This window comes from Carya illinoinensis, chromosome 6 (genome assembly GCF_018687715.1).
Source record: "Carya illinoinensis cultivar Pawnee chromosome 6, C.illinoinensisPawnee_v1, whole genome shotgun sequence".
In the NCBI taxonomy this organism is placed as follows: domain Eukaryota; kingdom Viridiplantae; phylum Streptophyta; class Magnoliopsida; order Fagales; family Juglandaceae; genus Carya; species Carya illinoinensis.
This window is the reverse complement of record NC_056757.1, coordinates 34,349,680-34,364,945: the sequence shown is the minus strand read 5'-3', so window position 1 is coordinate 34,364,945 and position 15,266 is coordinate 34,349,680. Positions and strand designations below refer to the sequence as shown.

The window sequence follows — 15,266 nt, the reverse complement described above, 5'->3', positions numbered from 1 at the left end:
CTTCTCTTCTGCGCAAGAAGAAATAACCAAAGAAAAACTCACAAAAAGCTGCCTGCCTTTCCTACCCCTTACTTGAACAAAACCCACGCACCGAATGCCAACGCCATCAACTCCCACCATTGCACCGAATGCCAATGCCATCGACTCCCATAGTTGCCACCGTAAGCCACGCTGAACTCTATTTTTCTCTCTTCTTCTTCTTCTTCTTTTTTTCTTTTTTTTTTTTTCTTTTTTTTTGGGGGGCGGAGATTATAGGCTTTAGCTGGATTGTTTTTTGATTTGTGGATTCTTCTAGTTTTTTTTCTTGATGCGATTTTCTTTTCTGTTTGATTCTTCTTTGCTTGGGTGAAGCGATTTTCTAGGTTCTTCATTTTTTGATTTCTGGATGCGATTTTCTAGCTCTATTTCGGTGCAATTTTCTTGATTTTGTGGGCTGTGATTTTCTTGATTCCGTGGGCTGTAATTTACTTGATTCATGGGCTGTGATGTTCTTTTACCTCTTCTTTGTTTGGTTTCTTGGTAAGAAAGCGTAGGAAATGAAAGAAAATCTCGCAGTTTCTAAGTTTTTGGAATATATTATTTTTTTGAGCGGCGATTCATGAAATGTTGAGCTGCGATTCTTACGTTTTTACAAATAAAAAAATGTTCAAAATCAATATTTTAATAAAATAATAAAAAAATTTTTGACTTTATTATTTGGTGTTATAAAAAATAACTAACTAAAATTGATAAAAATAAATTTTTTAGTTAAATTTTAACTAAAATTTATTAAGATAACTACTAATGCTCCTACTCCTCTTATCTCTGATCTGGCCTCTCACATACACGTCCCGGCTGACTTTTTGAGCATTTTTTGGGTCGAGTTGGGCTCCAATCTATTCCAAAACAGGCCTGCGAGAAGGTTGAGTCTGTTTCTCTCTCGATCAAGATCTTGTTGCTTAGGTCCGAGACGATATAGTTCCATGCCTTTTTCTTATAATAAAGACAAAAAAAAAAAAAATCATGAAGGGATGCGTTTCAATATATGTGTAGATCCAATCAGTCTTTTTTTTTTTGTGGTTAATTCAGCTTCATTGAAGAAAGAATAATATCCAAGAATACCATTGAGGGGATATATTCTATAAAAATGGCACTAGGAGCACTCTCAATGAATTTGTATTTATTTTAATTTTTTATAATATATCACCAAAACTCATATTTTCTTTACCTAATGATTTTTACATACTGCCATATATTAACTTAACTATTTTTTTATATTATTTAAATAATATTAAAATTTTCTATTCATTTCAAATATTTCCTCTTAACTGCCAATAAAATTTCATATCCCCATATATTTTGATAAATTATGAAAAATTTGGATCTGAAGTAAAAATAAGGGAAATACATATAAGATGCAAGATCTATTGGGTCTCCATTTTGAACAAATATTTATATTTTTTAAAGAAGACACATTAAAAAAAAAAATTACTATAATTAATACAGTATATAAAACAGAAATCAGATTCACAAGATTTGTTGGTATTTTAAGATTTAAAAATAATAATAATAATAATTTAAATCCAAACTGTATTAACTGATTTAAATACAAGAAGATAATACCTACCACCAAAGCAAACCCTCACCTGACCTAAGTGAGTCACTGACCTGTGAAACACTGTCACAACACTTGCCTTCTTCGGTCAACTCATGAGAACATGCATGCAGGTGGACAGAGTGAGAAGACGCTTTCGCCGTCCCGGGGAACCCGCCAGTCTCCCTGTCCCACACCTTTCATCATTAACGCATAATTAGCCTCCTCTGCAGGGCTCTTCTGGGTTGCTTCACCAACCGCACTGTTCCACTGTTACCAACACCTCAGCCACCGACGTGGTCTTGTCCCCTCCAAATCTGAGCTCAGCCCTACTACTGGCGTACAACCCTCCATATTATTGTTTTTAATTATTTTTTCTTTCTTCCTTTTATGGAGCACGTACTGTTCGTATTTAATTGGACCACGTGGTGGACGGAAAAATGTAGGATCTGGGGGTATACACAGCCGTCCGATGATCTCTTTCCCGTGAATCTCGATGCCATTAAATGACCGGGGTGTGTTTCGACTCGTGTTTCAGGTCTGGGTTGGGTTTGCTCTGTGTGTGTGGTGGCTGTCAAATATCGTTAGATAGACAGACGCCATTTATAACGTGAGACAAATATCAAATACAATGAATGAAATGAACAGATCATCAGGTTGGAAATCGAATCCACGCTCTTTGCGCGGGAATGAATGAACCTCACCGATCTCCGGTTGCAGAGAGAGATGACATTTATAACGTGAAGTTCGACGTACCCATGACCGTGGATCGAAAAATTAACCCGGCCAGCGAAAATGAAGAGGGACTTGGAACCGTCAACATCGGCGATCTAGCTAACCCGGTTTCCTCCTTATTAGTGAAGGATTATATTGCATTCATGTATCGGTTCTCTCTTTTTTTTTTAAAAATGTATGGGTTCTATTAGATTGCAAGCAAAAGCATGAATAGGATTATATATATAATTCCATGGATGGAAATATATATATATATATATCTATTTTCACAACCTTTGATCTGCTGCAGTTTGATTCTAAGTCGAACGTTGAGTTGGGTTGTGTTGAGTTAAAATAAAAATTAAAAGTTAAATAAAATATTATTATAATATTATTTTTTAATATTCTTATTATTTTAATATTTAAAAAATTGAATTATTTTATTATATTTTGTATTAGAATTTAGAAAAATTATAGTGATTAGATAATATGAGTTGAGAGTCCCTTACTTTAGATTATTGGAGAATCGAATATTCAAATATATATATGATCACTAAGTTCCCTGTGTGTATATATATTTATGAGTATTATTATATACCACACTACCATCTCACTTGCATCTTACTATATATGACGTGGCGCATTTATCATAATTTGATAATAAAGAAACATGCAATAAATAATTATTTAATGATAATAAATGTACAATATCTTATTTAGTGAGATGCAAATAGGATGATAGTATGGTATATAAGATTTTCCTTTATTTATTCTGACTTTAAAAGTACTCAGGAAATTAATATTTTGAACCACCACATTTAATACTCTCTCTCTCTCTCTACAATCATATATGTATATATGTGTATATGTATATTATATATATATTTGTACACATTTTTCTTTAGTTTTCTTTCTAATCATGATCAATTTTTATCTCATTCATTTATGGCTCAAATTAATATTCAAAATGGTATATTGTTCGTTTTCTAACTATCTATAAATCATCTATGGGTTTATTTTTACGGAATCGTCAAAATATTTTTTAAGTTAAGAATATATAGGTTTTCAAAACTAGTGACGTCATTAATTATATTTTTTATATCATACATATATACGGTGATACTTTTCCACTTAAGAAGGAGATTATTCAATTATAATTCAATCCCTAGTTTATTATATGATAAATCATACTTGCAGTTGTGAGTGTATAAGTCTCGTATAATCATTTTAAAAAAAAAATAAATAAGGGATCGAAATAAAAAGAAATTAATTTTTTAATAATAGATCGTATTCTTTTTCAAAATGACTGCAAGACACTTATATATTTTATGACTGTATGTAGTATTACTTTTATTATAATATTGTTTATTAGATCATTAATAATGAAAAATGAAAAAGAAAAAAAAGCCTTATAATAAATTAAGAAGGTTTGGGAAATTAAACAATAGTGCTACGCACTCCTTAAGTAACAGACGCAGAACATTAAAGTGAGCTTTGCCTTATAAATATACATAAATATATATATATATATACACATAAATATATATATATACCTGCTTAGGTAAAGGGTCATTGAATGAGGTGTCTCTTTGTTTCTCTCTTTTCCTATAAAAGGCCATGTGGTCTAGGGTTTTTTTTTAAGATCGATGAGAATATGGTCTTGGTGATAAGCAATATTGGAGTTATTGCTTATTTTCAAACTCTCTCTCTCTCTCTCTCTCTGAGGTTAGGTTTTTTCTGAGTTATGTCAAAGGGAAAGGTTCACAGAGATTGAATCTAGGGTGGGAAGCAGTGTATATATATGTGTGTGTGTGTGTGTGTTTGTTGGACTAGCGAGTTAGCTAGGCGTCGTTCCCGACCATATATATAATTTGCCGATGGATCGGTATTGTCTAAAATATATGTACGGTGAACATCGAGGGGTCAAGGTTTATGGGAATGTTGTTTGGCTCGAGGGCATGTTGGTGATGTTAAGTCTTTGAAGTTTTTTGGGACTTTCGAGTCTCCGGAAAAACAAAAATTAAATATCTTCAAGATTTATAAGCCTATGTGATCTCGGACCAGGCTTCATTCCCGTGAACCGATTACTATCCTCAGATCTCTTTCTCTCCATCTTTCAACGTGATGATGCAGCTGATGATCATGAAGGTAATCAAGGGTACTGTGGAAATCTCTCTCTCTCTCTCTCTCTCTGAACTTGGACTTTGCATGGAATATATTTCAACCACTTGTCAAAAATCCTTACAAATAAGTTCAGACGATGCCATTTGACTTCGTAATTGTTTCACCTTTTCCTGACTTCGTAATCGTTTCACCTTATTTTGTGTTGACCACGGCTACGCCTAACTCTCTCTCTCTCTCTCTAATAAACACAAAAGAAACAGGAGATTTGGTGAAATGATTTTTGCTATCCAAAACGAAAAAAAGTGGCCGGATAGCTTAATGTTCGATCTAGTTCCAAATGATCAGAGGAAAGGATTGCTTTGTCTAAAAGGCCGCAAAATGGTTATTAATGATTAAGATAGAAGGGTACAGAGGCAGATATTGTGGAACCCAATAAACTTAAATTCTGTGTATGATCATTCGATCGGGTTTTCAGTCATCTTTTGGTTTTTAACCTAGCTACGTCCCAGCTAGCTACTGTTTTTTGTCTGTCTTTATTTATTTATTTATTATTTTTTTTTTTTTGCAGTTGCAGCCGGTAATTAATCCAATAATTATTTAAAGTTCGACTCCATCCAGGTAGACAGATTGTAGTACTGTCTCTCTCTGTCTTAGTTCTCTCTTCCTCATGCAGGCCGTATATAGAATTCTTTGTATATATTATGAAGGCTAGCTGAGTACTTGATAAACAGATCAAAGATCATGAAAGGGAAGATCATGGTAGCATCCATGAAGGCACTCATGAAGATCATCACGATGATCAGACTTGTGGAGGGAATATTTGGAAAAGATGGAAAAGATACAATTGTTTTTTTTTTTTTTTTTGGTTCTTATTTATATTTTTTTTTATCCACTTTTGTTTTTTCTTTGGGAGAGATCAGATGATTTACGTGCATGATGATTTAAATTACTAGATTGAAAACGCGTTTTATTAATTTGCATGGTTTTCGAGATTTCTGATCATTATAAATATATGAAAAAAAGGAATATTATTAATTAAAATGAAATAATTAATTAATTCCATTATGAAGGAAGTTTCTACTGGCCGGTAATGAATGAATTGAGTAGAAAGCACGGTGAAAAGTTAAAGGCATTCCATGAGATAAGAATAATTAGCACCAAGCTGCACTTCAACTTTTGCAATTCTGCATGCCCGAGCGGCCAGAAAAGGACGGCGCATGTGATCTTTTTGGCTTTATATTTTCTGAATGACTTAAATAGTATGATCTGTATAATTATTGATGGGTTTGGTAAACATTAAATTGAAACTCAATTTTTTTAAAAAATAAAAAATTATAAAGAGGATGGGAGTTTTTAGATCCAGATTTTTTATTTGAAAAATCGGATCATAGGTCATCAGACTATCAGATAAGATAAAGCCTTTCTTATTTGTATATAAATAATTAAAGGGTAGTAACTTATGTGCTTATAATTTCGCTTACAATTTTATGTATTATACTCATTTTATCAGTTTTATTTTTAAATTTTAATTTAGAATTTTTAGCATAATAATAACTGACACATCAATACGTATAAGTAAAAACTGTAAGCACAAATAGCATTCTGCATAATTACATACATGACCACAAGCCTTTACTCAAAATAAGAATAACAACAACAAAAATATAATAATAATAATAATGATCCTCATCTACAAAATCTTGATTCATTATGTAAGTTGGTGCGTAAAACACACATTCTATATCGTTGACATGACAATATTTTATTTGCAAGAGAAGTTAATTTAAAATTTAAATATCTTACAAATCATGTCTTGCCAATTATCACACTATTATGATCATCATGCAAAGTGATGAGTATCATTGTTTCATCATATCTAAACTTAATTTGTTACTTATCAAATAAAATGATTCGTAGATAAGTAAAAACTAATAAATATATTTTTATAAAGAAGAATGTTATGTACTCATCATCCCATACTACACATTTTATATATTTTAATATTTTTTTTATTAATTATAATCTTGTTAAACTAATTGAATTGTTTTACTTATCATCCATATATAACGTATTTATTATAAAAAAATTAAAAAATAAAATAAAATAAATGTAATATGTGGTTTATGAGAATGATAAGTAAAATTATTCTTTTATAAAAATTGTTTAAAAAAGTCAAAACCTTTAGATTTTCAGTAGTAACCAATTAGAAATGGGGTAACTAGCATTTTTTTTATTTTTATTTATAAGGAAAATGCTAAATGAATCCATGAGATTGTTGCCTCAATCTCACTGTTTATGTATTTTTATTTTTATTTTTTTATCTAATAATTAAAAAGTAATTATTAATAACAATGTGTATTTATTTTAATGGCTATTTAAAAAATAAAAAATGTAAAATATATATATATATATATTAAAAAAAAATTCAATTAACGATAAATACGCCAAGCCGATAAACGCTGACAGCATGACCTAAGTAGTACGTCCGTACGTGCTATATCCACCAGCTCAATTTCACATGGTGACTCAAATAATTACCCGCCGAAACAATGACACTACCCTATTTAATTGCATTACATGACTACTTTATTATAATCTGTCTCATTGTCTCACATAAATCACGTTTTTATTATCACATAGCTACCTACCTACGATATATTAATGATCTTGGTATGATTTCAAACAAAAGTTCTGTTAAAATAAAAATAAAAGTTTTATTCAGCAATCTTACATTAAAAAAAACAAAAAAATGCCTGCCATACCACCCCCACATTGATTGTTCCATTTGACCGTTCTGCAAAATTTTTTACTTAATAATTAAAAAAAATGATTTTAAATATATTAATGTATTTATTTTTTTATATATTTAAATATATTAAAAAAATATAACAAAAAAAATTAAAAAATGGATGAACGAAAAGCAACTAACGGTCAAATAGAGATGTGTTACTTGACTTTGCTTGATTATTGAGATTTTTTATATGAAAATTTTAAGTTTTATTATTAAATATTCAAATATTATATTTTAATATTATTATTATATTAAAATTTAAAAAAGTTAAATTGTTTATTATATTTTGTATAGATATTTAAAAAAATTATAATGATGAGATGCGAATTTTATGTTTGAGATAAGAATTTCATGTGAACAAACAGTACCTTAGTAAGCCCACATCTAAAAGAATATCCATATCAGTAAGTATATAGAACTACTGAATAGAATAAAAATTATCGAGTTAAAAGTACTACTCGATTGATCGGCTGTATGTATATAATAATCTACCTAGGTGGATATATGATATTACATGATCATGAGCAATTTGTTACACTTCTACAATGAATGGATGGGAAAGAATTGTATGTTAGCATGCAAGGGGACACAGCTTTATATTAATTTCCTATGAGATTATGGTGAGCAGGCAAGAAAAAAGAGGTCATGAAGATCATCCTTTCTCGATCATGCAGGCACGTCTGGGAAAACCGAGTTCAAGAAATTGATAAAACGGGCAGCATACAGTTTGGGTTCAACAGCTGAGATTTTGAGGGGGTCAAATTTCAACGATTTATATCTATGCTCCACCTTCTTTTTCACATTGTATTCCTGCAGTAGATCGATTATGCCCAAATAGAGAACAACATCATAAACCTCAAAAAGTTCAGCTTCGGAATCGACCTCATCCTGCCGAAGCTTGCGATGAGCCTCTGCTGGCATGTTAACTCCTAACTGCACACGTAACCTGAGTAAAAATGTAATTATATCTGTTAATTATATATATAATATAGACTGCTGCGTGCGCTCTAGGTTGCATGGATACGCGCAGCAAGATATGAGAAACAAATACATGTATGGCTGCATGGATATGATGAGCCAAAGCTGCAACTGTTTAGCAGCGTGTCTTGTTACTGAAAGAGAAAGTTGCAGTGTGTAGTAGCAAGTATTGAGAATGATGGGAGTTACCTCCCGGTACCGGGCAGTAAAAGATCAACTTCCTTGTCACCTAAAGAATATGCTTTCAACGTACTTCCTCTGATGTGAGGACCTGGTGCTGTGCTGACAGAGCTGGGTTCATGGTTTACTAGTTGCAGACTCTTTGAATGAATCGGGGGTTCTCCTCGTGAAGTTTCTCCTGTTGGACATGCAACATAAGCTTGAAAGTCAAGAGCTAATTAATAATACCTAAAAGTTCTAAAGCAGAAACTGAAGCCAGATAATACCAAAGAAAATTAAAAAAATGTAGCGTCTTTCAGACATGCACTCAAGTCCACACACACCTCTCATTATTTGCAAGAGTACTAAAGGAACTAGTCCTGTCTACCGTGCATTATGTTTTCTTCTCTTAATCCCTTCCTTGGATTTTCAGTACTGGATTACTCCAAATCATAAACCAATTCGTTCTTTAAATTAACAAATTGAGTCCTGAAACCCAAAGTTGTTTGAGTGCACTGCAGGAGAATAAAACCAATGTATGATGTGTGCAAAACATACACAAGTACAATTTTCTAGCAGTTGTTCCCAATTGTAAAATCCTCTCGGGGGATCAAATTTCATAATTTAAATATAAGAACATAGGCAATTAATGATGCAGTTTTCATGGCAATTTTAGACTGGCAAGTAACCCGCACTCGTAACCACAATATTCCTCTCCCATAAGTGAGATGACTTACATAATGTCCTTATTTCTCGGAATGAAAAAGAAGTAACTTGAAGTACCCCTTGGGGCTTCAAGCCGTGATCTCACCCATCACCCCCATATACTATACCAAAAACGAGCAAATAACTTTTTAAACATTTTCTGCCATATAACTGCAATGAATATCTCTGCAGGACAACTAGAGATTTAAATGAAATTGAGAAAGCCAAAGGATGTTAACAAAAATGCAATCAAGGGCACAAGTTAAACAAATCCAAGTTTAGACGAAAAAATGTTCATGAGAAAGAAATATCTACCATCACCAGGAGGGAAACTCTCATGATGGGGAATTGCACTGGTATTTTCTGTGAGAGGCTTCAGGTGATCAGGAGCTCTGAAGTGTAATCCCAACAGAAGGCTATAATCAATAATCTGCTGTGATTCTAAGAACTTACAGTCCATAGAAATTTGTCTGCAGAAAAGGAAAAGATAATTATACTGAAAAGCAGAGGTACTATGAAAAAAAATCTTGAAAAGAGAAACAAACATAGGGGGCTGAGGGAAGATGATTCCCATTCTCATATAATAAAGTTGAATGTCTAATCTGTACAAGTCTTACGGTTTTGAGCCAGAGCAATGTGGGCTTCAACTGAATTAACCATAACAAACAGCCTTGGAGTTTTATAGAAGCAAGACCATTTTTAAAACATGATTATATCGGAACTCTGAGCAAGTTTGTTTGCTCAAAGATCAAGCTTATTACTCCAGTGGTTTTCTTAGGCATTTTCAGTAAGAAAGTTTTTTTTATAAAGCTAATTGGCTACTATAAGGCCATTTTAAGCCATTCAATAAGCCTTGGAAAACCAGAGAGAGAGAGAGGGAGAGAGTAAAAGATTTGAGCTAACGCTAAAGTACTGACCTAGAAACAACAGGCAACATCAGCAAACCAGAGCGCAGAGTATATACCTTTCAATGTTCTCCTAAGTCTTGCTATCATATTTATTACTTGTAACCAATTGGATCACTAGTAGGTTATAAAATCAAAGTTTACATCACAATTTCAAAACAAAGGAACTTACTTAAAAAGGGATTCCCGCAATAATTTGTCCATATGAAATTCATATGACAAATCACGATCTTTCAATGTGGTAGTCTCACCAATTTTATCTTTATCTGTAATTCTTCCTTCATATGATCCTTTCAAATCATAACGACGGTGAATTTGTAGTTCTGTGCAAAACATATTCCCCATGACCACAAAGCGTACCTAACAGCAAAATGATCAAATATCCATATTAAAAATAAGTGACCTACATAACCAAAAGGAAACACGAGCCATATGACATGATAAGAGATACCTTTTTTCCACCTCTTAATGTTATCCTGTAGAGCCCAAAATATTTTGTTATCAGAGTGTTCTCATATTCTCCTACATGATAATAATAGGAACGAAGCATCTTGAGTAGAGCCTACAAAAAAGAGAGAAAACATTATAGTCATGGTTAACGTCATTGCTGAACAAGAGCCACAATCAAATAAAGTTGAATAATTTGTTAAGTTACATTTCTATTCAAAAACATGTACTACACAGAGAACAAAACTAAATTATGAAATAGACACATCACATAAACTCTATAGCAATTCAAACAATGTCATTATTATAACCATCGACAACAACAGGAGATAAAAGGGAAAAACTCACTTAATGTATGCAACACCACCAATGTCAATAACTCAGATCACGTTTCCTATTAACCCAATGGCTTATCCCCCCACCAATACGCATCAAAGGCATCTAAAATTTTGAAATACTTAATGGTATTCACAACAAAGTTATGAGAAAGACAGGCGTTAGGCACTAGCATTAGCAGGGTATGAGCAGCTAGTATTCCTCACCAACAAAATTTTTATCATGACCATATGATTCGAAAATCATTTCTTGACAGAGAGAACAAGAAATAAAATCCAAATACTTATACTTTTTCATGCCATATTCCCGAATTCTAACCCTATGGAGTAATTTTCTTGTATGCTACAGCTGCTGGGTCAAGGTTCTCCAATTGAAAGCAGTACAGGTACCACTAATTTTTCTTCTTCTTCTTTTTATTTTTATTTTTATGGAAGTAAAAATTTTCTTGATAGAACTAGGCAAATGCCCAAGTACACACAAGATGTATACAAGAAGGTAACCCTAATTACAGTGGAGTATGATCATGCATTTGTACCAGAAAGGCTATACAGAATCAAAGAAACTCTCTTTAACAGCTCCATTTCCCATTGGTCTGAACTTATAAATTTAAACTAAAACCTCAACTAGGAAGCGATAAAAATATTTCAATTCTTTGAGAGGGGAAAATATAAAGAAGCATGAGTAAACTGAAACCAGATCCTCCATAATCAGAAGAAAATACAATGGGTTCTGCCTCTAAGGTTGTGCAGTGAAATGGAAGATCTTCACAGAAATCGGCAAACAGGTAAGTTGATTGGTTGACATGCTAGGGATTTGAAACACCAAGAACAGATAACATAAAAAATAATTTGGAAGTTTTTCAGTGTTCAAACCTTCAGTTCTGATATTTTTAATGTCTTGATCACAAATCTGTCATCGTGAGAAAGATAGAAGAGACTGCCACTTTTACCCGCAGAAGCAAGCTCCCTCAGACCATCATCACCACACATGGACATCATGTACTCAGCCGCATCTAACTTGAACATTGCCCTCAAATTCCTGTAAACGTAGTTTTATTCTTCAAACAGGGTGTTTGGCCATTTTTAATGCACTTGCAACTGACGATACTGTTTGAGAAATCATTCAAAAAAGAATAATGCCTTAAAGCGTAATCCAGTTATGATCTGAAAAGCGACAGACCATAGAGAAACTACTTGGTGCTTTGAGAAAAGTCATGAATATTTTTGTTTTCAATCTTAATGATGAAATCCTCATGCTATCTACGAACTCATATTAACTAAATTATTCACGAGATCACTTCCTATAACAAATTATTCATCGGTGTTCAGAAGCATTCTCTATTTTTGTTTTTTAATATTGGATGAGTAGTGGTCAGGAGTATTCTAAGTGATCATAAAATAAAAAGGAATGAAAGTAGACAATAAAGGTATATGGAAGTGGAAAGTCACATTTGAAGACAGTAGAGAACTCTTCCTCCCTTATCTCTTTCTTTCTGTACATTTCACCAACTTGTGATTAGCGTTCCAGTCATCTACCCAAAGGTGATCAATGGTGTTTTGTCAGCTCATTTGAATGGCATTCTATCATATAAATTCCAAGTCGCGCCAATAGATGGAATTCTCAACAATACCCTCCAAAGTCACCCCTTCCCATGGAAAGGTTGGTTTGGCTGCCAACATCGTGCAAATTTATTGAAAATTATCCCAAACTGCCTTAAGTGGCATGTTTGGAGGGGCAGAATGATCAAAGTTTCAAGATTCGTGAAAAGAATAGGGAAGAGCTTACGGATTTACTCTTTAGATCCCTTTATCATTAAATGGTGGCACAATTATGTATTTCCAGTTTTAGTTCTCACGATTTTTTTGAAATTTTCTTTTTTCTTTTCTTGATATGTGTATCTTCTGTATACTCCCAGTGAACTTGCATGGCACCTTTTCACTCTTTGATAAAATTGTCTTGCTTACCAAAAAGAAAAAGAAAAAGTAACTATAGACGCATGATTAGTACTTGTAGATGTTGAGTTAGTAGGTCGTCAACACACTATTCAAAAAAAAAAGAGATCATAATTCGAATAGATTGCACCCTCTTTAAAATCTAAACAAACAGACCTTTAATCATGTAGCCCTCAAACAGAGTATTAAATTGCATGGCTCTCATTAGTTTACTCTTTCACAAGTAAAACAACAATTACACAAAAGATTGGTAGGTACCTGAAGACCATTGGGCAATAGTCTTTCCAATAGAAATCAATAGAATAATGTGGAGGAGTAGATTGGGAACCTTTTCTTGGAAAATACATCCATATTCTAGCTTGATCACTGAAATCAGATGACCGCACTTCACGCATAGGGACTGGTGTAATCTTGCCAACGGTGTACCTGTTAACTTTAAATAGTTAACAATTGTCAAGGGCGAAGAACACAATAATCAATTTGTACCAAAACAAAAATCCAGCATATGACAGCAAGAATCTACGAAGGAAAAACCAAGATAGATCTACATCAGCCCACTCAGAACCCCCACCCCCCCCCCCCCCCCAAAAAAAGAAAAAAGAAAAAAGAAAAAAAGAATGAAAAGAAAAGAAAAGGCTTGGTAAGAAGGAAGCATAATATGGCATAATCAGCCATAAACCTTGAGATTTAAGAATCATTGACAATAAATCTAATTTAAAGATTATAATTCAAATGAACTGTTGTAATGTACACATTTCACAATAGGGACACTTCAAAAAAAGAAAAGAATTTGAAGTGAAATCACTACAAGTACACCATAGAACTTGGCTTTCTACGTGAGAAAATTGAATTGATTTACCTTATACCAAGTTGCAAATTAAGCATTAAATAATAGCTCCAATTGCCATTGACAACATCCAAACAAGAGATCCTTGTTGCTTCTTTCACATTAAATTTTTTATGCTGTTTTGTTTTGTCTGATAACTCGGCATATGTCCTAATTCTCTCTTTGATTAAAACTCCTTGCACATATTCCCTTTCATAAAATGAAGTACTGTTATCTTGTGCCTCATCCTGACCTTCATAAGAGGTATGGGAAGACGTGCCTGAAGATTCATGACATCTTAGGTCCCTAGCAGGACAAAAGAGTCTCGAATTTTCATTAAACAATGAACTCCTTTGTGATATTTGACCTGTACTTTGTAAAGCTCTATCACTAAAAATCTTCTCAGAAAGACTGCGCTTAACACTGTCTTCCTCTGAGTTCAATGATGAACTGTGAGACGGAAGAAAATTTCTGTCATCACATTCGAGAGAGTAATGACACTTCTTCAAAGATGGATGTTTGCATCCAGTAGGATAGAAAGTACCATTTCCATCTTTTAGGTCCCTATTCCACTTTCCAAAGTAATATCCCCCATTGGCAAACCTGTATATTCCAGACCCATGTCTAAACCCATTTAACCAAGAGCCATCAAAAACATCACCATTTACCCATTTCATAACCCCTCTACCACACATTTTCCCACCTTTCCAATTCCCGATATATGTGTTTCCATCTTTCCAACAATAGCTGCCACAGCCTTCATGTACTCCTTCCTTCCATGAACCTTCATATGTATCAGAAGTAGAATACTGCTTTCTGCCAATCCCATGCTGAACGTTCATCCTCCAGGCCCCATGGTAAACAGACCCATCAGTTCTAGTAAAGGTGCCAATACCATGAAGATAGCCCCCAGAGAAATCACCCTCATATTTTGCCCCCGATGACCAAATGATTTTCCCCTTTCCTGATATTTTTCCTCCATCCCAATCCCCTTCATAAATCGTTCCGTCTGACCATGTATATTTACCTTTGCCATTGGGCTGTACTCCCTCAAAATTACCAGTATAGATATCTCCATTCGGAAAGACCTTGTCACCAAGTCTGAAAAAAATACAAATATATCAACCAAAATTCTGTCACCCCTAATAAAGAGTTTGGATAAGAAGAATGATTCATGTATGAACAGCAAGATACTCTGACTTTGGTAATGGTAGATATATGTAGAAGGAGAGAACGAGATTTACCAAGTTATCTTTACCTTTGAGTGTCAGCCATTACCAGTATGCGATAAGTGATCTAGCTGATCTACGTGCCTTTTAAAAGTCTTGTCTCAGATACCTTTCTGATCGACTCTGAACAAGTCGTTTGAACACTGGTAAGGAAATTCTTCTTTCAGCTTCACTACCAATTTAACATCATCATGTCCAGTCGGGGACGCTGAACAAACAAGACTGATCTGGTGTAGTATTAGTAAAGAGAGGCACATCGGAGAACAACATGGCATTTAAAACGTTAAAGCATCCATCTTTTATATGTGTTGCCAAACAGAAAAATCCACTGCTTTGCAAATCTATTATTTTCAATTTCTTTTTATTTCAAAAGCCAGGGTGCTTCAAAGGCATCCAAATCTAAATTGCTCGATCCAGTTATACATTTTGTCATAATAGCTGGCAATCATGTTCGAATCTTTTCATCATTATAATATTGATTGCCAGGTACATGCATCACCACAAAAAAGAAGAGTAGCTACAAATAG

At 33.4% G+C, this 15,266-nt stretch overlaps 1 protein-coding gene across 1 annotated transcript; it reads right to left on the bottom strand.

Annotated features, from left to right (window-relative positions):
* Positions 1-7,603: 7,603 nt before the first annotated feature.
* On the bottom strand, positions 7,604-14,966 carry LOC122313589 (phosphatidylinositol 4-phosphate 5-kinase 8-like). Its single transcript, XM_043128728.1, has 9 exons — positions 14,769-14,966; positions 13,544-14,611; positions 12,943-13,110; positions 11,605-11,770; positions 10,401-10,511; positions 10,122-10,309; positions 9,360-9,514; positions 8,370-8,538; positions 7,604-8,148 (listed from the first exon to the last, which is right to left on the bottom strand). Exons 1-9 carry the CDS (start codon positions 14,783-14,785, stop codon positions 7,869-7,871), a joined length of 2,322 nt encoding a protein of 773 aa, XP_042984662.1. The 5' UTR covers positions 14,786-14,966; the 3' UTR covers positions 7,604-7,868.
* Positions 14,967-15,266: the final 300 nt, after the last annotated feature.